This window comes from Leuresthes tenuis, unplaced genomic scaffold (genome assembly GCF_036924035.1).
Source record: "Leuresthes tenuis unplaced genomic scaffold, fLeuTen1.0.hap1 SCAF_14, whole genome shotgun sequence".
NCBI classification, from domain to species: domain Eukaryota; kingdom Metazoa; phylum Chordata; class Actinopteri; order Atheriniformes; family Atherinopsidae; genus Leuresthes; species Leuresthes tenuis.
The window spans coordinates 30,624-53,043 of record NW_027325368.1 but is presented as its reverse complement, the minus strand read 5'-3'; the positions used below and the strand labels follow the sequence as shown (position 1 = coordinate 53,043).

The 22,420-nt window shown below is 41.8% G+C and overlaps 2 protein-coding genes across 4 annotated transcripts in view; one reads left to right on the top strand and one right to left on the bottom strand.

Moving 5' to 3' along the window:
- Window positions 1-1,326: 1,326 nt before the first annotated feature.
- inhbab (inhibin subunit beta Ab) lies at window positions 1,327-5,368 on the bottom strand. The gene is made up of 2 exons (XM_072364079.1): window positions 4,585-5,368; window positions 1,327-2,899 (listed from the first exon to the last, which is right to left on the bottom strand). Exons 1-2 carry the CDS (start codon window positions 4,994-4,996, stop codon window positions 2,118-2,120), a joined length of 1,194 nt encoding a protein of 397 aa, XP_072220180.1. The 5' UTR covers window positions 4,997-5,368; the 3' UTR covers window positions 1,327-2,117.
- A 9,118-nt stretch (window positions 5,369-14,486) lies between these two features.
- Window positions 14,487-22,420, top strand: part of amph (amphiphysin) — a 31,111-nt gene continuing 23,177 nt past the window's right edge. For all 3 annotated transcript variants that reach the window (XM_072363303.1, XM_072363302.1, XM_072363301.1), the window contains exons 1-7: window positions 14,487-14,622; window positions 18,334-18,414; window positions 18,662-18,716; window positions 18,884-18,978; window positions 21,049-21,144; window positions 21,221-21,328; window positions 21,466-21,551. In XM_072363303.1, coding sequence (XP_072219404.1) covers window positions 14,554-14,622; window positions 18,334-18,414; window positions 18,662-18,716; window positions 18,884-18,978; window positions 21,049-21,144; window positions 21,221-21,328; window positions 21,466-21,551 — 590 coding nt within the window. In that variant the 5' untranslated portion in view covers window positions 14,487-14,553. The remainder of the gene's footprint in view (window positions 14,623-18,333; window positions 18,415-18,661; window positions 18,717-18,883; window positions 18,979-21,048; window positions 21,145-21,220; window positions 21,329-21,465; window positions 21,552-22,420) is intronic.

Below are 22,420 nucleotides of genomic sequence, written 5' to 3'. Positions count from 1 at the left end.
TCCAGTGAGTTATGATATATATTTCTCTCCGGAATTTAATTTTGGTGATAGCGTGTAGTTTATTTGTGAGAGCTGACACAGAAATCCAGTTGTGTGAACTGTGTGAATGTGTCAGCGTGTTTGATGAAGAAGACACAATGAAGAATTAAACCAAGGATGTTAAAGGAAATGATTTTTTTAGTGAAACTAAGGATGCTGCAGTAGCAGGAAGTGCAAAGCAAATACTCAGACCAGGTATGGGGAGAGTGACTGAGAAAAAAACAAGGGAACAGAACGAGGAAATCTAACAAGAATACAGGACAGGAATCAAAAAGGAGATGAAACAGAAAACCAAAGAAGAACCCAACAAACACCAGAAACTTGGAAAATAAGCATTGATCTAGTACACTAAAACAGAACCAAAACCCTGTGACCATGACAGGATGTTGAATTACCCTACCCCAGCCTGTCTTTCCAAAGTTGGTCAAACTAAACTGTATTTTTGTATTGTTGTTTTATTTCTGAAACATTTGAGAGTTTAAAACCCTCCATGCATTTTCTGGTCAGATTAAAGCTCCAAACGTGTTGATGACCTCTGAGCAGAAGCAAGTCACTAACCAGAGTTTCATCACTTTGATTACTTTATGATAACAGCTGTGATAACCTCAGTAATCAGCAGAGTGTATTTCAGCACGATCTCACTGAGGGCAGCTGGCTGGTTGTCAGCAAATCACAGGTCAAACATGCACATCACAGTTTTTTCCTCTCCGCTGCTCTGAGATCAGTTTTGATAATTGTGTTGCAGCTTGATATGGAATTTTAGGCTGATTTCATGTTTCTGTTAGAGTGTAACTACTCAGAAAGCTTTGTGTTAGGCTCAGTGGTTGTTTTTGTGTTTCTTAAATCAAGTTGTTGTCTTGGCAGTGAGTTTGTAGGTCAGCTAACAGACAGAGTGTCTCTGAGCCAACTGACTGTGACTGCCCTGCAAAGGTTTAACTTTACCAACATCACTTATCACCCAGTTGAGTTCCAACAGCCAATCGGAGGGTAGAATGGGTCAGAGGAGGAAATGGAGGAGCCTCTTAGTCTGACTCTTGTCACTCCAGTTTTTACCTGTAAACAAAGAGGAGAGTGTCGAGTTCCTACATAACCGTGACTGCCTTTGTGAAAGTGTGAAAGCTCAGACCTGATCCTGGTCTCCAAAAACCAAATGAGGAGAAAGAGAAACAGAAGCTGACTGTCCTCAAACTTGCTGTTAGAAGTCAGGCAGGCAGACATGTGAAACACAGTCAGAACAGGACATATGGAATCAAACAATTGAAGACATGAAAACATCAAGCTGAGCCTTGAGATTTATTTTGTTGTAGTTCAGCTCATTTCTGACTGTCCTCCAAGAAACAACATAAAGTCCTATTCATTCCAAACATCCTAATGAGTCATGGTTTGTTAGCTTTAAAATGAAGAGGAGAACAATCCACAGAGCAGAGTTCACATGTTAAAAATCTGTTGTGGTGGAATTCAATAGCAAGAGACTTCATTCCAAACACAGTTTGTTTAATAAAGAAACAAATAAATTATATAAAGTTCACAATGAAGCAACATTTTTCTTCAACCATTTAAATAATTTTACATCAGCCATGTTGATTTGTCTCACAGTTCATTACAGATTTAACCAAACTTAGGCAAACTTTTATCATCAGAGTTGTTTTTGGCTTTGTCCGATTCTTCTAAGCTCAAATGTCGAAGCTGAGGCGAAAGTTTGAAGTTTCTTCACTGAGCATTTATATTTGCATTCATCTTATTTACTATTACTGCTACACCAATAATAGTATTATTAATAGTAATGATAAAAATAATGTTAAGGTTTGGCTACAGTCCTGGATGAACAAAATTTCAAGTATCAGAGATTTTTAGATGAACCTCCAGACGAACATTTGTAAGATCAACCTGAAGCTTTCCATAAGAAAAGAAAAACAACCATACACAGATGATGATGGATGAAGGTTCTGTTGCATAGTTTCCTCGGCTTGTTCCAATGTGGAAAAGCCCACTCCTCACTCAGAAACCCAGTCTTTCACTAAACACAGCACTTGGTCTGTAACAGGACTGATGTTTCTGTGCAGGAGCAGTTTGTTTGTTCAAGAGCACCCACACTCCTCCACGATCATGTTCTGGATGTCCTTCTTGATGATCTTTTGCTCCTCGTTGTAGTAGAGCATGGACATGGCTCGCAGCCTTGTGGGGACGCAGCATGACTTGATGTTCTGAAAAGGGCTGTAGCCCCTCATACGGTAATGACTGATAACCGCTGAATGAAAGGATAGTGATGAACTGCCGATGTTCGCCATGTGGTTTGGACAGTCGCCCTCACAGTAGTTGGCATGGTAACCAGATGGAGCAATAATCCAGTCACTCCAGCCGATGTCTTTAAAGTTCACATAAAACTGATGTTTGCAGCATATGTGAATATTCCCATCGCACTCCAGACCTCGTTTGACTCGCCGCTGAGGCTCCTCCATCTGATGTCGTAGCACCACCTCGAGGAATGTCCTGTGAGATTGATTTTGTTCTGTGGCTCCTTCTCCGTTGGCAGGGGGGAGGATGGGTGAGGCTCCCACCTCAGTACACAGTGGACAGGAAATGCGCAGTCTGAGCAAACTTCTTCCACCATCCAGCAGGCCCTGAACAGTGTGAGGAATGCCAAGAGTGTGCCAGCCACTTCGACGGGTATCCACCATCTTCTCTGAAACACACTCTTCAGCCTTTCCATCATGATGATGCAGCAGCCGCAGTAACACTTTGCTCTTTCCCCGGTTTACCTTTGACATCTTCAAGAAGATCCAAACGTTTGCCTGTTCCACCACAGCTGAGACACCATCTTCTTTCAAAATGTCGAAGTCCACTGTGTCTGGGGAGTCTCCTGCAGCAGAGCAAAGCATACATTAAGTCGAAAGTGATAAGATCCACACATTCCACACACAACATTAAGAAAAATAAGAACTGATGGAGAAGTTTGTAGACAGAACAACATATAGACTCTCCATAGTGATAAACAATAATTATGAATATAAAAATGAGTGACCGTGCTGACTCACCCCATCACACTCTCCTGCTCTGTGTTGCTGTTATTTGAATCAATGAACAAAGAAAATGGCTTCCTCTAAATATACTTCATATGAATAAAGACACTAAAAAAAGAACAGGCCTGATTTCAGGGAATGTCATTAACAAGGTAGCCTTTATAGACACCCCCCCCCCCCCATTCTATCCTGTACTTCCCTCTTTGCAGAATAATTAAAGAGGCCCACATTTGTCTGAATGAAGACATTATTTACGGCCTGGGACCATTTGGTATGCCCTCCATCACCCCACCACTTTGCCTTGTTAATCTTCACTAATTTGGGTGAATCGTTGAGAGGCCTTTTTAATGATAGATTTCTCAGAAAAAAAGACTAAAAGCTATTTATAGCACAATGCTATTATGTAATTTATGTAACCAACCAAAAGTTAAGGGCCAGTGTTATTGGTCACAAGTCGAATCACTTTAACATAAGCAGACCAAGTTGTAAACTTCAAATACTTTCTAATCATCATCAATTTTCCATAATTAAACACAACCATTCAGAGACTCAGCTTGATCTATGATACAATTGATTGTTCAGTTGAAAATCTCCTCTGAAAATGTCAATGTGATAACTGTATATTTTCATTTTCAACAGTGTAGATGAGACAAAGACATAAATTAGAATACAAAGCTGCAGCATGGGTCATTGTGTGAAATTGTGATATAAGCACGGCCCCATAACTGTAATGCTTCAGGGGTGTTGGACTCACTGGAGGTTCGTCTCAGGCATCTCTGTGGAGACGATGGTGCCAGAACACCACAGGAATAACTTCATAAGTTGCACAGGAGGTACAATACACAAACACAAATGTAACTACAACTTCTCTGTATCACTTCAGTAGATGTTGAGACTAGTTGGACCTCATCATTACTCATCTGTTTGGTCTTTGGTCACCAGAAATGTTTATGTATGAAAGTTTGTCCACGTGTTTAATATGTAATAGTTTCAGAATCCAAGCTTCAAAAAATGAAGCTACCCAGGACGGAAACTGGGGTCAACAAGTGTGAAACAATGTATATATTTTTTAACCTATGTTTTTTTATCCTGTAAACTAAACCATGTAAATTGAACTGCTAACTGTAACCATCAGAGGATACGAGTAAAGTAGAAAAGAAGGAAATTGTGGAAGTAGAAAAGCAAAGTGAGAAAGAAACAGTTTGTGAAAGATTTAAACTATTTCTCTTTCGGAACGAATAGTAAGCACAACTGGAGCTATATCGCAGTAGAGAACAGCAGAGCATTCTTCATGGAACAGTGTACGTATTTTATTATATGTCATAAGATCAAAGTGGCATTACTGATGTTAGCCTCCTTTGGGGAATTTTTCAATAAGTCAAACTTTAAATTGTGTTTTGTCTTATGAAAGTTTCACTTTTTAATTGCAAACATTTTCAATATAATTGTTTAGAAGCTCAGACATTGGCTTTGTGTCACAGCTGATTCTGTACAAATGTAGACAGGCAAATTAAATATTTCTTACCTGCCTCTCCAAAGGTAATTATTTCAGATGGTGGTTCAGATGAAATTGAGTCCCTGGAGCCCTGGCTCTTCTCCTGGATCTCTACGCTGCCATCTTCAGCCACTCGACCAAAGTGCAGTTTCTTGATCACGTTAAGCAGTGCTGCACGAGGAACTGACTTGGTCAGGTTGGGCCGGGTGCTCAGGTGCAGCATGCTGAGAATGTGTCGCTTAACCGCCTCCACCATGTCACCCTGATCTTCAAATAAAGATGTGTTCCTCCTCATCTGAGAAAGAGAGCAAGATGGACAATCAGAAGATGGCGCCCCCTCCTGGAGCTGTGGCGCCACCTCCAGAGGTGAAGAGCCAGTCGGAGAGATGTCAACGAGAAGTAGGACAAGAACAAATAAGAACACAGCAAACTGAGAGAACATAATGGTCTCTATGGGATGCTGACGCTTCAGCCGATGGTAGAGCCTCTCTGACTCTGTAGAATCAGCTGATGGCAGAGTCTCTCTGACTGAAGGTCAGAGTCTGACAGATGAGTTGGAGACTCTTTCTGGCATTTGAGGAGATGGAACAGAACCAACAGCCAGCAGTAACTGAGCAGCAAGTGAAAGACTCCCAATCTTGTCTAGATGATATGGTTCTGATTAGTTGAGGCCTTTTGGTGTGAAATGCTGGTCCTCTGTCTTGTGGTTCTGGTTCTCTGGTCCTGTGTGCAGTGGTTCTGGTCTTCTCGCATTGAAGGTCTGGTTGTCTGAGCTGAATGAACACTGTGTCAGGTCACTCTGCTCTCTCTCTGCTCCCTGACAGCAATTATACCTCTCTGCCCGTTTAATCCCTCCCTCCATCCAGAGAGGTATTTCCCTGTGAGTCACACACACACATACCGTAGCACACACAGATACACACACACTGTAGTACACGCACACACTGTAACACATGCACAAACAGTGTAGCACTGGCAGATACATGCACACACTGTAGTACACGTACACTTACACTGTAGAACACACATACACAGACGTTGAGTAAAATCTCAGAATATCTCAGGACTGTTTGTGGTGTTTCCTCCTGAATGAATGTCACGACAGAAGAGGAGGAGGATGGAGGGAAGAAGAGGAAGAGTGTCCCTGATTCATTCATACCACACACACACACAGATGAATCAGAACAGCATCATCATCACCACCTCACGTGGAGGAGAAACTCTGTTGGTGTGAAATGAATTTATAGATTGTGAATAGTTTGATGTTACAACCAGGATCCTGTGCAAGGCAGATGGAGAGTGTTATCAGACCTTCTTCCTCTCACTCACTCACGCACAAACACCCCCACACACGCACGCACACACACACACACACACACACACACACACTCACACACACACACACACACACACACACACACACACTCACTGACATCAGCACGCCCTCTGCTGCTGAGAGGCAGGTGTTACAGCATCCTCATCACCTGGAACTGGTCCTCTGATTCACCCTTTTCACAGAGTTTGTTGGTGCGTCATCCTGAGCTAAAATATCTCTCAATCACTTTTCATAAAAAAAATATGTTACATAGGTAATAAAAATGGCAAACACACCACCACATAGCCACACAAGTCCCCATAGCCACCAGCATACACATCGACATGAACACAAATAACAATAAATGGTAACCCTGGAAGTATGGTGAACAGTAAAAGTGTTACAGTAAGAATAGATAATAAAGTATAATAAAACTCCATAAAAATGAAAACAATAACCAAAAGGCAAAGAGCTTAGAATATGAAAATAAATAAATAAAACAAGAGGTTAGGACTTGGTAGACGTAAGGTATGGTAAGTATCAATAAGATTCTATTTATCATCCAATTACACTGCTCAAAAAATAAAGGGGACACTAAAATAACACTTGCTAGGTCTCAATGAATGAAATATTCCAGTTGAAAATTGTTATTCATTACATAGTGGAATCTAATCCAAGCCCCTCCCGGATGACCGAGCTTCTCACTCCATCTATTCAATTCAATTAAATTCAATTTTATTTATATAGCGCCAAATTACAAGAAATGTCATCTCAAGGCACTTAAATAATATGGTCCAATTCAAGCTGATTGGAGTTCAATTCATTGTAATCATAATCCAATGAAATCCAATTAATAATTTTCAAAATAATACAATTAATTCCTATAGAGCCAATTCAAAAACAGTATCCTAGCTAAGGAAACCAGCAGATTGCACCGAAACTTGTCTTCAGTCCAATCTCCCGTCCTGAGCCTGAGGGACTGTGGAAAGGAACGACTCCCTTTAACAGGAAGAAACCTCTGGCAGAACCAGAACCAGGAAGAAACCTCTGGCAGAACCAGAACCAGGAAGGGTGGCCATCCGCCTCGACCAGCTGGGGTTTGAGAAGACAGAAAAGAGGGAAAAGAGGGGGGAAAAACACGATAACACCATTCAAAGGATACCTGTTGGAACAGGGAAACACAAGTTAATAACCACAATAATGTCACATGGACATAAAATCATTTGAGAAATTAAACAGGGGGAAAAAGAGAGCAAAGTGAGGAAAGGTGTGACAGATGAGCTCCCCCAGCAGTCTAAGCCTATAGCAGCAGAACTATGGGATGTTTCAGGCTCCCCTGAGCCATTCCTAACTATAAGCTTTATCAGAAAGGAGAGTTTCAGCCTAATCTTAAAGGTAGAGAGGGTGTCTGCTTCCTGAAGCCAAACTGGCAGCTGGTTCCACAGAGAGGGGCCTGATAACTGAAGGCTCTGCCTCCCATTCTGCTTTTAGGGGCCTGATAACTGAAGGCTCTGCCTCCCATCCTGCTTTTAGGGGCCTGATAACTGAAGGCTCTGCCTCCCATTCTGCTTTTAGGGGCCTGATAACTGAAGGCTCTGCCTCCCATTCTGCTTTTAGGGGCCTGATAACTGAAGGCTCTGCCTCCCATTCTGCTTTTAGGGGCCTGATAACTGAAGGCTCTGCCTCCCATTCTGCTTTTAGGGGCCTGATAACTGAAGGCTCTGCCTCCCATTCTGCTTTTAGGGGCCTGATAACTGAAGGCTCTGCCTCCCATTCTGCTTTTAGGGGCCTGATAACTGAAGGCTCTGCCTCCCATTCTGCTTTTAGGGGCCTGATAACTGAAGGCTCTGCCTCCCATTCTGCTTTTAGGGGCCTGATAACTGAAGGCTCTGCCTCCCATTCTGCTTTTAGAAACTCTGGGAACCACAAGGAAACCTGCAGCCTGAGAGCAAAGTGCTCTGTTGGGGAAATATCCAACTGTGAGATCTTTAAGATGTGATGGAGCTCGGTCATTAAGAGCTTTATATGTGAGGAGAAGAATCTTAAATTCTATTCTGAATTTAACAGGGAGCCAATGAAGAGAAGCTAAAACTGGAGAAACATGATCTCTGCTGTTAGTTCTCATCAGAACTCTGGCTGCAGGGTTTTGGATCAGCTGGAGGCTTTTCAGAGAATCTGTGGGACAGCCCAATAATAAGGAATTACAGTAATCCAATCTTGAAGTAACAAATGCATGAACTAGTTTCTCCGCATCACCCTGAGACAGGATGTTCCTGATTTTAACAATATTACGAAGGTGAAAGAAGGCAGTCCTAGAAACCAGTTTTATATGCGAGTCAAATGATAAATTCTGGACAAAAATAACTCCAAGGTTCCTCCCTGTAGGACCAGAAGCCAAGGAAATACCATCTAGAGTAACTATATAACTAGTCAATTTCTCCCTGAAGCGCTCAGGTCCAAAGAGAACAACTTCAGTTTGTCTGAGTTTAGAAGCAGAAAGTTCTGACTCATCCAGGTCTTTATGTCTTTAAGACAGGCTTGTAGTCTGACCAACCTGTTGGTTTCATCTGGTTTCATAGATAAGTACAGCTGAGTATCATCAGCATAACAATGGAAATTCATGCCATGCTGTCTGATAATGTTACCTAATGGAAGCATGTATAAAGTAAAAATAATCGGTCCAAGCACAGAACCCTGAGGAACTCCGTGACTTACTCTGGTGTGTGAGGAAGATTCTTCATTTACAAGAACAAACTGGAAGCTATGAGATAAATATGACTTAAACCAGCCTAATGCAGTTCCCTAAATGAGAGCCCAGACACCCTGCAGAGGTAGCCCATTTCGGCCGCTTGTATTTGCGATCTCATTCTTTCGGTAACTACCCATAGCTCGTGACCATAGGTGAGGGTAGGAACGTAGATTGACCTGTAAATTGAGAGCTTCACCTTCTGGCTCAGCTCCTTCTTTACCACGACAGGCCAATGCAGAGCCCGCATCACTGCTGATGCCACACCAATCTGCCTGTCAATCTCCCGCTCCATTCGTCCCTCACTGCTGTTTCTCATCTCAGCTGCTTCACACTTGGTTGCAAACTGCTCCAGTGAGAGCTGAAGCTCATGGCCCGACGACGCTAACAGAATCACATCATTTGCAAAACGCAGGGTCTGGATTCTGAGGTCACCAAACCGGACCCCCTCAACACCCTGGCTGCACCTAGAAATTCTGTCGATAAAAATTATGAACAGAATTGGTGACAGGGAAGCCCTGACGGAGTCCAACCGTCACCGGAAACACGTCCGACTTACTGCCAGCAATACGGACCAAACCGGTCATACAGAGACCGAACAGCCCCTTTCAAAGGGTCCAGCACTCCATACTCCCAGAGGACCCCTTTTAAAGAGGGGGACCACCACCCTGATCTGTCAGTCCAGAGGCACTGCCCCTGATGTCCACGTGGTGTTGCAGAGGCATGTCAACCAAGACAGCCCTACAACCTCCAGAGCCTTCAGGAACTCCGGATGGACCTCATCCACCCCTGGGGCCTTGCCACAGAGGAGCTTTTTGACCACCTCGGCATCCTCAGCCTCCGAAATGGGAGGCCCCACATCCAAGCTCTCCGACTCTGCTTCCTTATCGGAAGGCGTGTTGGCGGGATTGATGAGGACCTCGAAGTATTCCCCCCACCAACTCACAATGCTCCTAGTTGAGGTCAGCAGAGCCCCATCCCCACCCCACCATACACGTTGTTGACGGTGGCCTTAGCAACCACGAGGCTGCATTGTGCTTGACTTGTCGGTACCCATCAGCTGCTTCCAGAGTCCCACTGGCCAAAAAGACCCAATAGGACTCCTTCTTCAGCATGACGGCTTCCCTCACTGCTGGGTTTGCCGCCCCTACCACCTTACGGCCACAGCTCCGGTCAGTTAACTCAACAATGGAGGCATGGAACATGGCCCATTTGGAGTCATTGTCCCCCATCTCCCCCAGGACATGATTGAAGCTCTGCTGGACGTGGGAGTTAAAGCTCCTTCTGACAGGGGATTTCACCAGACGTTCCCATGGAACCTCACAATACGTTTGGGCCTGTCAGGTCTGATCGGCATGCTCCCCCACCAGCGGAGCCAACTTACCACCCGGTGGTGATAAGTCGACAACTCCACCCCTTCTCCCAAGCACCCCCTTCCAGGTCTTACTGTCATTGCCCACGTGAGCATTGAAGTCCCCCAGCAGTACGAGGGAGTCTCCTGCAGGGGCACTCTCAAGTGCCACCGCCAGGGACTCCAAAAAGGGTGGGTACTCTAAACTGCTGTTTGGTGCATAAGCACAAATAACAGTTAGAACCCGTCCCCCCACCTGAAGGTAGAGGGTTGCCACTCTCTCGTCCACTGGGGTAAACCCCATTGTATAGGCACACAGCTGGGGGGCAATGAATATGCCCACATCCGCTCTGTGCCTCCCACCACGGGCAACTCCAGAGTGAAAGAGAGTCCAATCATCTGACCAAGAAGACTCTCAAGAAGACTGATTCTGGAGCCCAAGTCGTGCGTCGAGGTGAGTCTGACTATATCTAGCCGAAACCTCTCAGCCTCGCGCACAAGCTCAGGCTCCTGATAAGGGTGACAAATAACAAAAATGATCAATGTAAATCAATATTATTATCCCATGGAGGTCTGAATTTGGAATCCTACTCAAAATAAAAGTGGAAAATCACATTACAGGCTGATTCAACTTTAGTGGAAATTCCTCAAGAATTTCCTGTATTACCTCCCTACAACGCCTGGACATGCTCCTGATAAGGTGGCGGATGTTCTCTTGGGGGCTCTCCTCCCAGATGTATGTAAATTAATCAGATTCAGGTAAAAGCCTAAGTTTGTTTTTAAAAGTATCAACACTCCTTAAGGTCCCCAGGAAGGCTGCTCCACAGACAAGGACCATAAATCTCAATGGTCTTCTCTCTAAGTTTTTGTCATAACTTTAGGCATTAATAAAAGACCAGCGTCTGAAGACCTGAGGAATCCAGGAGGACCATAAACCAAAGAAAATCGGATAAAGATATTGGACTAACAACATTAAGAGCCTCAAAAAACAGTTAAAGAATCTTAAAATCAGTCGGGAAACACAGGAAGCCGTCAGGAGATGTGCAGCTGAGTTTTACAAAAGCTTTAAAGGATCAATGTTCTTTGTAGGAAACCACGAAAGAAGGCTTTATTATAATCAATTATGGAAGTGATGAAAGCATGGATAAGTGTCTCTTTACCAGCCTGAGAGGAACGGTCGCACTCTGGCCACATTCTTCAGGCGAAGAAACGCCAGCTGTGTTATATTTCCAATATGGGATGTAGAATTTAAACTGGAATCAATTCTTAATCGTGACTTCATTTTTCACTTACCTTGGTGGCAGTGAACTATAAGCTGTGGGTAGACCACAGACAACATCCTGAGGGTGGAGCAAAACTCCGTAGTTTTCTCTGGACCCCTGCCAAATCTGACCAGTGATGACATGTTTAGCCGCATGTCCTCATTCAATCACTGGTTGTCTAGATGGTGTCCAGCAAACAACGTGGGCTACATAGATAATTGGCAATCTTTCTGGAGAAAACCTGGTCTGATGAGGAGAGACGGCATCCATCCCACTTTGGAAGGAGCGGCTCTCATTTCTAGAAATATGGACGAATTTATTAGTCATCCAGAAACATGACAACCCAGGGTTGAGACCTCTTCTGTTACTTTTTTTTTTGGTGTTTTTCAGTTTTATTTAGCAAATTTTGTTTAGCAGTTTTCAGCTTTATTCTGTGATTTTTCTGTTTTGTTGAGCTAACTTTGTTTTGTGATTTCTCTGTTTTATTTTGTGGCTTTTCTTTTTGACTTTTTTGTGGGGTTTTTTCCGCTTTGTGTTTTTTTGTGTTTTATCTAAAGATTTGTATGTTTTGTTTTGCTGTGTTGTGTTTAATTTTTTTTCCTGTTTTAATTTGTGGTTTTTCCATTTTATTATGTGGGTTTGTGTTTTCTCTTTGTGTTTTTTCTGTTCAGTCTTATTTTTTTCAGTTTTACTATTTGGTTATCTGTTATATCTTGTGTTTTTTAAATTTTGTTTGACATTCTTTTGTTTTGTTAAGAAGTTTTCTGCTTTATTGAATGTTTTTTTTTCTGTTTTATTTATTATTTTTCTGTTTTATTTGGTGTTTTTTCTTTCGGTTCTTTCCGTTTTATTTAATCCAGTATTTTTCTGTTTATTGTGATCTTTCTATTTCATTTTTTGGTTTTTCAGTTTTATTGGGGGTTTTCTATGTTATTCTGCGATTTTCTGTTTTATTTTGTTTTTATCTGCATACCTAGTGTTCTCACTGTTTCATTTCCTTTGGCTTTTAGTTTAATTATGTGTAGAATGTTAACAGCAGATAACAGTAGATAATCAAATCATTTGAAGGACAATCATCTGTTATGATAACCTGAGCTGCTATTTGGAGTATATGAGAAGTTTGAATGTTTGAACTACAGTGATTTCATGATTAATACTCTAATGCCCCTTGGTGTCCATTTAGTAAACTGCAATTAGTGGAGCAAATTTTATATGATGCTGTTTGGGAGGTTGTTTTTATTCTGTTTCACACTGCACCATCTGTCTTGTTAAGGTCCTTTCTCTAATTTTCATTGTTTACAGTTGACCTTCAGGCAGCCTACATCTAACTATATAACAGACCGGACAGCTTCAGCCTTCACAATAAGGACAATATGATTATAAATGACTGCCTTCCATCAGTCAGTATCTCACACGCTGCAGACTGTTTGTCACTCTGTATGACTGTCTGGTCTTTCCAAGCCAGGAAATAAATACAATTATTTTTCTTGTCTGTATTATTTTCTTGTCTTCAGTCACTATATGTCTTTGTTTCAGCAAATTTAGTGTCAGCAATAGGAACCTGTAGTTGGTTTGTCTGTTTATGCTGGTGGATGGTGAACCTCTAGTGATGAATTCAGGGATGAGGGGACCGACCTTGGAGACCCAGAGTGTCATTCCCCAGACTAAATCTGATTCACAACAGTGAATTTCACTTCTAATTTTGGTGTAAATGATAAGGATTAACTTTAGAGGGTATTTAATAATTCAAAGCAAAGACAATTTTTATAGCATAAAAGGCCTGAGAGAGGATCCGGGATCCTACAGACCTGGCCGGGATTGGCATTGGGATGCTAAGGTAACGATATAGAAGAGTTGCCTTTCTTTGTGATCATAATTCTAAACTAGAGGAAAAGAGGCTGAAGCAAAATGTGTTGTTGTGACTGTATGATGAAAATATACTAAAAGTCTCAAGATGTTAAAGGGTTTCTTTGAGGGTGGAAGCTTGATTCAGAGTCAACTGGAGATGGTTGAGAAAAAATAATGTGATTTAAAAGGAAAAAAGAGACAAAAATGTCATATAACTGTGATGGACTGGCAACCTGTCCAGGGTGTACCCTGCCTCTCGCCCGATGACTGCTGGGATAGGCTCCAGCCCCCCCGCGACCCGACGGATGGATTAAGCGGGTATAGAAGATGGATGGATAAACATGAGCATGTTCTCCCCGTGTAATCGTGGGTTCTCTCCGGGTTCTCCGGCTTCCTCCCACCATCCAAAAACATGCATGCTAGGTTAATTGGTGACTCTAAAATTGTCCTTAGGAGTGAGTGTGCATGGTTGTTTGTCTCGTTTGTCTCTGTGTGGCCCTGTGATGGACTAGCGACCTGTCCAGGGTGTGCCCAGCCTCTCGCCCGATGACTGCTGGGATAGGCTCCAGCCCCCCCGCGACCCGACTGACAGATTAAGCGGGTATAGAAAATGGATGGATAAATATAAGAGTGTAATAAGAATCTGGAATGAGGAAGGACAATGTAGGAAATGAAAACAAATGCCTTGTCAATCTAAAACTGACCAGAAAACTGTGATTAACGTGTTGTTTGAACCAACCAAATTTGAAAAGAAACATTCTCATGGGGGTCCCCCCTCTGTATTTCCTGCGTCCCAATGTCTTAGGTCAATTTGGACCTCTGTGCATGTCCACTAGTCAATCAGCAGTCTCAACAGGGAGGTTCACTGAGAGATGAACAGTGGTGTGAAAGACACGCTTCTTCCAAGCACCAGCTTCAGAACCTGACTGAAATGAACAAACACGGCGTCCAACCCTTCAATGATTAAAGGCTCCCAGGGCACACAGCCATATTGATGCATAAAACTTCAATATGGCTCAAGAAAGAAGTGCAAAGTGATTTAGTCAGCTGGTGGTAAATAGAAATCTGGAGTTTTTCTTATTCTCCTCTTTCAGTGATGCAGTTCAACCTCTAAGAAGGGATTCTTCTAAATTAGTGAAAGTACTGAGGATGTTCTTGTTAAAAGTTAACACTTTACATCCCTCCCTGTTGTACACAAGGCATTCATTTAATTTGGGAGTGAACTTTAACTACAGTATGTTTAATGTGCTCCACCCTGCTGTTGCAGCCTGACAGACTGAGACATGAATACTGACTGTGAGCTCAGTTACAGTTACCACGGTTTATGTGTTTAAGATTAAACACAGGAAATTAGGAAAAATGTCCAATCATCTGACTGCTGCGCTCTCAGCCCCGCCCCTTTCACACACGCGCACACACGCACCCCTCCCCCTCCAGTTACCTTCTCTGGTAATCCGCCGCTCTCTGTACAGTCATCATGGCGGAGATCAAAACGGGAATATTTGCTAAAAACGTGCAGAAGCGGCTGAACAGAGCACAGGAGAAGGTAGGAGAAGCGGCCGCGGGGGTCGAGGGACGCAGAGACAGGGGAGGTGGAGATCGAGGGGAGGACAGCGGGAGGTAGATGTGTGACGGGTTGGAGGCTGTAGGCCTGTGCCGTGTGTCTGTCTGTGACCGCATCAGGGTGTATGTCATTTGATCGACGATCGTGTGATAATCCTCAAACGATCAATCCACAAAAATGGTAAAATCACGTGAGACGTAGGGAGAGCGTTTTTAATGGCTGAAGCTTCTTTCAGCAGATTAACACCTACATTATGTGACGTCACATGCAGTGAAAAAAACGCATGTTTACAAGTTTTGACCAAACAACACTATACTGTGCTGTACTATACATTAGATGTGGTATAGCACATCTATAGTATGTAGTACATGTGACTGATGCAAAGTATATTCTGTTATCATATTTTGTTCTATTCATATAAACTTAATTTATTTTTACATTTTGGTGACAACTGACAGTGGTTCTGAAGCCATGAGAACTGCCAGTGGTTCTGAAATTGAGAACTGACCATGGTTCTGAAAGTTTGAGAGCTGACCGTGGTTCTGAAGCCATGAGAACTGACCATGGTTCTGAAAGTTTGAGAGCTGACCGTGGTTCTGATACCATGAGAATTGTCAATGGTTCTGAAACTAAGAAATATTGGTTTTGAAAGTCAGTGGTTCTCAAACTGTGAGAAGTATCAGTTATTCAGAAACTGTGATAATTTACACTGTTTCTGAAAGTGTGAGAAAAGTTAGGGGTTTAGAAAGTGTGAGAACTGACCGTGGTTCTGAAAGTGTGAGAAAAGCCAATTGTTCTGTTACTGTCAGTAGTTCTCAAACTGTGAGAATTTACACTGTTTTTGAAAGTGTGAAAAAAGTTATTCATCTTGAAATTATGGAAACTGTTAGTGGTGCTGAAAGAATGAGAACTGAAAGTGGTTCTGATACTGTGGGAACTGTCATTTGTTCTGACAGTGTGAGAAAAGTCATTGTTTCGGTGACTGTGGGAACTTTCAGTGGTTCTGAAAGTGTGAGAAAAGTCATTGGTTGTGTCCAAAATCATTCACTCATAGAGTATATAGTGAGTTCAACAGAAAAAGTTTTCAGACACTTTCGGACACTACTCTTGGCACCGGTAATTATGTCATCAACATCGCACAATTAAAACGTACCACAGTAATGTCGTCTCACACAATACTTGTCCGTTTACTATTGCATTTTTGTTAAATTAGAGGCTTTTTATTACTGTCCTGTAAATTTTATTTTATATTTTATTTACCATATAAACACATTTTCATATTTTATTCTCTTGGTTACAGTGTAACCTACTGGAATGTTTAATTATATGCTATTCATTTTTTTTCAATGAATGTAGGAAGCCATTCAAATAAATTTTTTTTAAATGTGTAATAACATAAACAATAGAATAAACTGGTTTTATGACTGTTGTACTCCTCCACAACTGATGAATTTGTTTCGTGCCTGTCATCCAACGGCTAACTACGAGCAATTTACCGGAGAAAAAAACTTTTACTCACTCCCAACCAGCTGTGGAGGCGAAACGTTGGATGATGGGATATCTTTCTCCGTTTAGTGACCATCGTATGTTCACCACATTTGAATTGTGGAATACATTCAGTGCACTATACAGTGAACATTAATAATGACTAAACATTCGGACACCACTACAAAATGGCGTGGTCACTTTAGAGTGCACTATATAGTGGTTTGGGAGTGATTTCAGACACAGCCATTGGTTCAGTTACTGTGGGAACTGTCAGTCCTTCTGAAAGTGTGAGAAAAGTCAGTGGTTCTGTTACTGTGGGAACTGTCATTGGTTCTGAAACTAAGAGAACTGACACTGTTTCTGAAAGTGTGAAAAAAAGCTAGTAGTCCTGTGATAGTGAGAACTGACAGTGGCTCTGTGTGAATGTCCCATAATAGCTGCAGTTGGGAAGTTGCTGTCACTCCGCCTTTGAACTACCAGAATTTGGTACATTTCAGTACATTTTAAGTTTCTTGAATGTCCCATTGACTCAAGAAGCTGATCCCCAAAACAGAGATATTGAAGAGTTAGAAGGTTTATTGACAACTGGGAAATAGTTTTTCTATATGGAACATGTGAAGTGGTCTATAGAATGAATGACTGGTGACCAGCAGAGTGACTGGTGAGCCAATAGATGGGTAGATTCAGTCTGGTGTGACTAGAATTTCTTGTAGTAGCTATCACCAAGCGGTCAGAAGAAGAACTGTCACCACATCCTATTGTCTTTAAATGTAAGCTTCAAACGACTAAGAAAATACAAACAATTATAACTTTATATTTTATCTATAAACATAAACAACTTCTCAGTTTCCATGTTAATATCTCTTTTTAATAATTTGAAGCTTACAGTTAAATTCTTACAAAGACTCAGCGTATCAGGTGTCTGTTCAGCTGATTAACTGGCTCCTGTGAAACTACATAAGGAAGACCCTGTTTCGGGGCATGTTGCTGAGGCTGAGAGTAGATCATTGGTAACTTTCACCAGTACTATTTCTGTGCTGGGCTGAAAAGTGGTGTGGTGGTTAGCACCATCCCCTCACAGCAGAGGGTTCCTGGTTCAAATCCCGGCTGGTTCTTTCTGTGTGGAGTTTGCATACATGTTTGGGTTGCCTCCTGGTACTCCTCCTTCCTTCCACCACCCAAAAACATGTGATTCTAAATTGTCCCTAGGAGTGTGGATTGGTCCTTGTCTGTATGGTCCTGTGATGGACTGGTGACCTGTCCAGTATATACTTTTTCTCTCGCTCAATGACGGCTGCAGCCCACCTGTGACCCAGAGTAGGATTAAGAGGGTGTAGAAAATTGGTAGTTGAATAATATAACAAAACGTAATAGAATAACCTCCACAGAAATGGGCCTGATAACTGAAGGCTCTGCCTCCCATTCTGCTTTTAGGGGCCTGATAACTGAAGGCTCTGCCTCCCATTCTGCTTTTAGGGGCCTGATAACTGAAGGCTCTGCCTCCCATTCTGCTTTTAGGGGCCTGATAACTGAAGGCTCTGCCTCCCATTCTGCTTTTAGAAACTCTGGGAACCACCAGGAAACCTGCAGCCTGAGAGCAAAGTGCTCTGTTGGGGAAATATCCAACTGTGAGATCTTTAAGATGTGATGGAGCTCGGTCATTAAGAGCTTTATATGTGAGGAGAAGAAGCTTAAATTCTATTCTGAATTTAACAGGGAGCCAATGAAGAGAAGCTAAAGCTGGAGAAACATGATCTCTGCTGTTAGTTCTCAGCAGAACTCTGGCTGCAGGGTTTTGGATCAGCTGGAGGTTTTTCAGAGAATCTGTGGGACAGCCCAATAATAAAGAATTACAGTAGTTCAGTCCTGAAGGAACAGATGCATGAACTAGTTTCTCTGCATCACCCTGAGACAGGATGGTCCTGATTTTAACAACATTACAAAGGTGAAAGAAGGCAGAAACCAGTTTTATATGAGAGTCAGAGGACAGATCCTGGTCAGAAATAACTCCAAGGTTCCTCACTGTAGGATTAGAGTAACTAGAGTAACTATATAACTAGACAGTTTCTTCCTAATGTGCTCAAGTCCAAAGACAATAACCTTAAAAAAAAAAAAATCCTTTTAGACCTTAATCGTTGGTTCATAAACATTTAATCGATGTAATATCAACAGCTAAAAATGTATGTGATTTAATTAATTTCTTAGGTTCTGCAGAGGCTGGGGAAAGCCGATGAAACCAGAGATGAGCAGTTTGAACAAGTGGTTATCAACTTCAAGAGACAGGAGGTGAGGGATGTTTCCATTTAGAGAGAATCCTTTTTATTATTTTTGCTCACAAAAGGTTTCAGATGAATGATGTTAGAGAAAAAGTCGCAGGAAGTTAGTTTACAATTTTTATCTGATCTTTCAGTCTCAGCTGTTACACTGATGTTTATCTTTGACCAGCATGAACTCAGCAGCAATTCCAGCAAATAAAAATCCCCCCTGTCGAATGCCTCTGTACTTTGTTAACAAGAACTGTCTCTTTTGTCAGTCTGAAGGATCTCGGTTGCAGAGGGAGATGAAGGCCTACATGTCTTCTATTAAAGGTGACAAAGAGTCTGTGTTCAGTTTGGTCTGCCAGTAAATCATACATAAAAATCATTCTTTGAAAAACACAAACACACTAAGCTTTATTTTGATGTGGTTCCTTAGTCTCTGCTTGTGTTCATTAGGAGGATGTCCGTAAGCTGATCATTTGATATTCTTTACACAGGGATGCAGCAGGCCTCCATCAACCTGAGCCAGTCTCTGCATGAAGTCTACGAGCCGGACTGGCATGGAAAAGATGACGTCCTGACCATCGGAAAGGTCACTCATACCTACATAAAGCAGGACAGCTGAATGAGGCTGACAAATGCAACTAAAATATAACTATGAAACGTGTGTGTGTCCACCTAGCTTACACTGCAGCTGGGTGGGGGCATTAGCTTTAGCAGGAAGGGGGCAGATGTGGTGACTCCTGCATTAATAATGTAAATTAATTTTAGTTCAAACATGGCCACCATCATCAAGACATAAACATAACAATCTGCATTTAAAGTAGTTTGGATTTGGTGGTCTAGTTGTGTTCCGGGACATCCATGTGCAAAGGTGAAACACTGAGACAGGTTGACCAGCAGCACAGATACTTCAGAGTACAAGACCAGCCCACTTCAGGAAACCCGATGAGTGAAGAAGGCCTGTTGTAACTTACCAATGGTGGTTCCTACCACTTTGTTTATTTCCATCTCACTTTCGCTGAGATCTACAGATAGTGCCCCACTAACTCGTCCCAGGTCACAGTTTGAGACAACGGGTGATCAGACCTTCTCTTATCAAACCCCATTTTATGGAACTCATTCTGAACTCTGGTACAGTAAGACTATTAGAGTGTTTCTACCATCCACATAGCCTAACCTTCTTTATCCCTGCCTGTAAAGAACTTTGTAGCATTACAAAGATAAGGGCTGTATAGTTATTATTGTCAGTGGTCATTAGTCTTTGTGTTTTCAGCGCAGATGAGCATGAAGTAGATGAGCATCTTCCTGTTCCTCAGAAGCTTCAGTGTTAAAACATTGTCCCACAAGCAATTGTTAATCAAACTACCAAAATATTATGCAATAATACATTACACCCATTTTTACACACATCAATCATAACATGACCACCAATCTAATTTGCAGTAAGTCCCTCATTTTCTGTCAACACATCCCTTTGAGCCTTGGACTCCATAAGACTTGTACGGTGGTATCTGAATGTTTAAGTGTTTCTGTTTCTGTATTTATCAGACGCTTTTATCCAAAGCGGCTTACAAATGAAGATATAACAGCTTTATAAAAAGCTAACAATAAGCTCCATAGAAGGAACCCAGGAGTCCGACTCTGTCAGAGGGGACAGAGTAGAGATAGGGTGCAGGCATAGAAGGAAGTGCAGAAAGATAAAGTGCAGAGATAGAGGGGGGAGGGAAGTACAAGGTAAGTGCTGGGATAGGAGATGCTCTCTGAAGAGCTGGGTTTTCAGGAGCTTCTTGAAGATAGACAGGGACGCCCCTGTTCTGGTAGCGCTCGGTAGGTCATTCCACCATCGTGGGACGACACATGAACAGAGTTTGGATTGTCTTAGGCGTGGTGTAGGAGCTGCTAGATGACAATCCTGGGACCAACGGAGTTATGTGAGAGGAAATCGGTGACCTGCTTAAAGACCTTTTCAATGATTTTAGACAGAAATGGGAGGAGAGAGACCGGCAGATAGTTCTCCACATGAGTTGGAGGGAGGGAAGGTTTCTTGAGCAGCGGTGTAACCTGAGCTTGCTTGAATGTGGTAAGAAATGTGCCTGATGTCAGTGAAGCATTAATCTTAATAGACTGCACTATTGTGTGTTTAAAATTTGCAGAAGCCACAGAAGACAGATGTGCTTTTAATAATGACAAGAACTGACTGATCTATGTATTTAGGAAAACCTAAAACCTAGGAGGGAAAGCATCACTGGGAGAACCTGAGGGCTTATTATTGCTAACCCCCCACCTCTATCACTGACAAAGTCACAGGTTCAAACTGATCAAAAACAGCAGAACAAATAACAGGAAGAGAGGGATCAGAAGCAGCAGCTGAGATGAGATTCCTTGTGGTGGTGACCTGATTATTAAAATTATTATGTAATTAAAAAGAGGCTTCCAAGCAGATGGTCTGAGAGGCATTAAGATCAGAAACAATGGTTTTAAATAACACGAGGGTTATGACGATTGGAAGAAATAATCCTTTAACAGTGTTCTCTTTTAGCCTCTGTAACAGTGTTCAGGATGGATGGATGAATGGATAGATCTACTTGTGTATGGATGGAACCCATGTGACTTTGCTGATAGTCTTTGCTTTATGTCAATGTGGTTGTGTTTCCTGTAGGACTGTGATGCATTGTGGGAAGACTTCCATAACAAACTGGTGGACTCAACTCTGCTGAACCTGGATGCGTACTTGCAACAATTTCCAGACCTCAAGGTAAACAAACTTATTTTTTTCAGGTTAAAGAATAAAAAGGAAAGGATAATAAAACTCTAAGCGTGGCAACTTTCAGACTCGTGTGGCAAAGAGAAGTCGGAAACTCATTGATTTTGATAGCGCTCGCCATCATGTAGAGACTCTGCAGACATCTGGGCTGAAGAACGACCGCAAAATGATGAAGGTGAGTCTGTGGTTAGACCTGATGGAGGTTAGAAAAGTAAGAGAAATTATTTCATTCTACCTGTGCCGGTATGTTTTTATGCTACCAATTCAGAGACTAGGAGTGAAATTTGTTGAGTTCATAGTTTTTGTGTGCAGGCAGAAGAAGAGTTGAAAAAAGCTCAGAGAGTCTTTGATGAGCTGAATGTCGGTCTGCAGGATGAACTGCCGACACTCTGGGATCGGTGAGTCAGATCAGACATACCTCTTTAAGCTATGATACAGGTAAACAGGAAGCGATCACAGCAGTCATCATCATATGTACACTGTAAAAAGTGATTAGTTGACTAATTTAACTAAGTCAAGTCATCTTGTTGCTTTGACTGAGTTGATTTGAGTCAATTTACAGTGTCAAGTTTATTACTCTTCAAAACACGAGTTGATGCAACATGCAGTCTGTTGACTCAACTTCCTGTCACAAGTAATGTGGACTGGAAAACATTACTTAAGAGAACTAAAAAAGATGTTGGTTGAACTTATTTCATCCAGTTAGGGTAACATTATTATTTTTTTCTCATGCTTTATAGCCAAGTTACTTGATTTTACAGAAATGGCTAGATTAAAAAAAAATAAGCAAACTAATATCTACAAAGAATCTACATGAAAATTAGCCAGTCAAACTTAAATACTAACACAAGAAAAATAGTTGAAAAGACAATTCAATAAGGACCTTTATTAAAACAACTTCAACCAGCCTTGTTTCAAATTAAGTGTCAAAGGATGTTAAGACATCAAAAAAGACCTTCTTTGGGACATGTTAAAAAAATAGCCTTTACACCCTCTAACACACTTTTCCTTGGGGCTGTTCACAAACATAAATAGTAATATAATAAATAAAAAGAAGAGCAGCCTTCCTTTGTGGAAAAACAATTACTCTCCGAGTTTTACTGAGTTAATTCAGAATGAATGTTCAGAGTTGTTTCAGTAAATTGCAGAAAGACATTGGTAAAAACTGAGAAACTTTCTCTAAATGTGGAAAATGAAAACATTCAAACATTATTGAAATGGCCCCTCTGTTGACAATTTCTCTGTAACATCACATGGATTAGTGTTC

Bases quoted from the DNA above. Each gene is read 5' to 3' on its own strand.
- inhbab (XM_072364079.1), bottom strand. From the start codon at position 4,996: ATGTTCTCTCAGTTTGCTGTGTTCTTATTTGTTCTTGTCCTACTTCTC. The intron at 2,900-4,584 runs GTAAGAAATATT...GCTCTGCTGCAG, and splicing joins AATTACCTTTGGAGAGGCAG to GAGACTCCCCAGACACAGTG.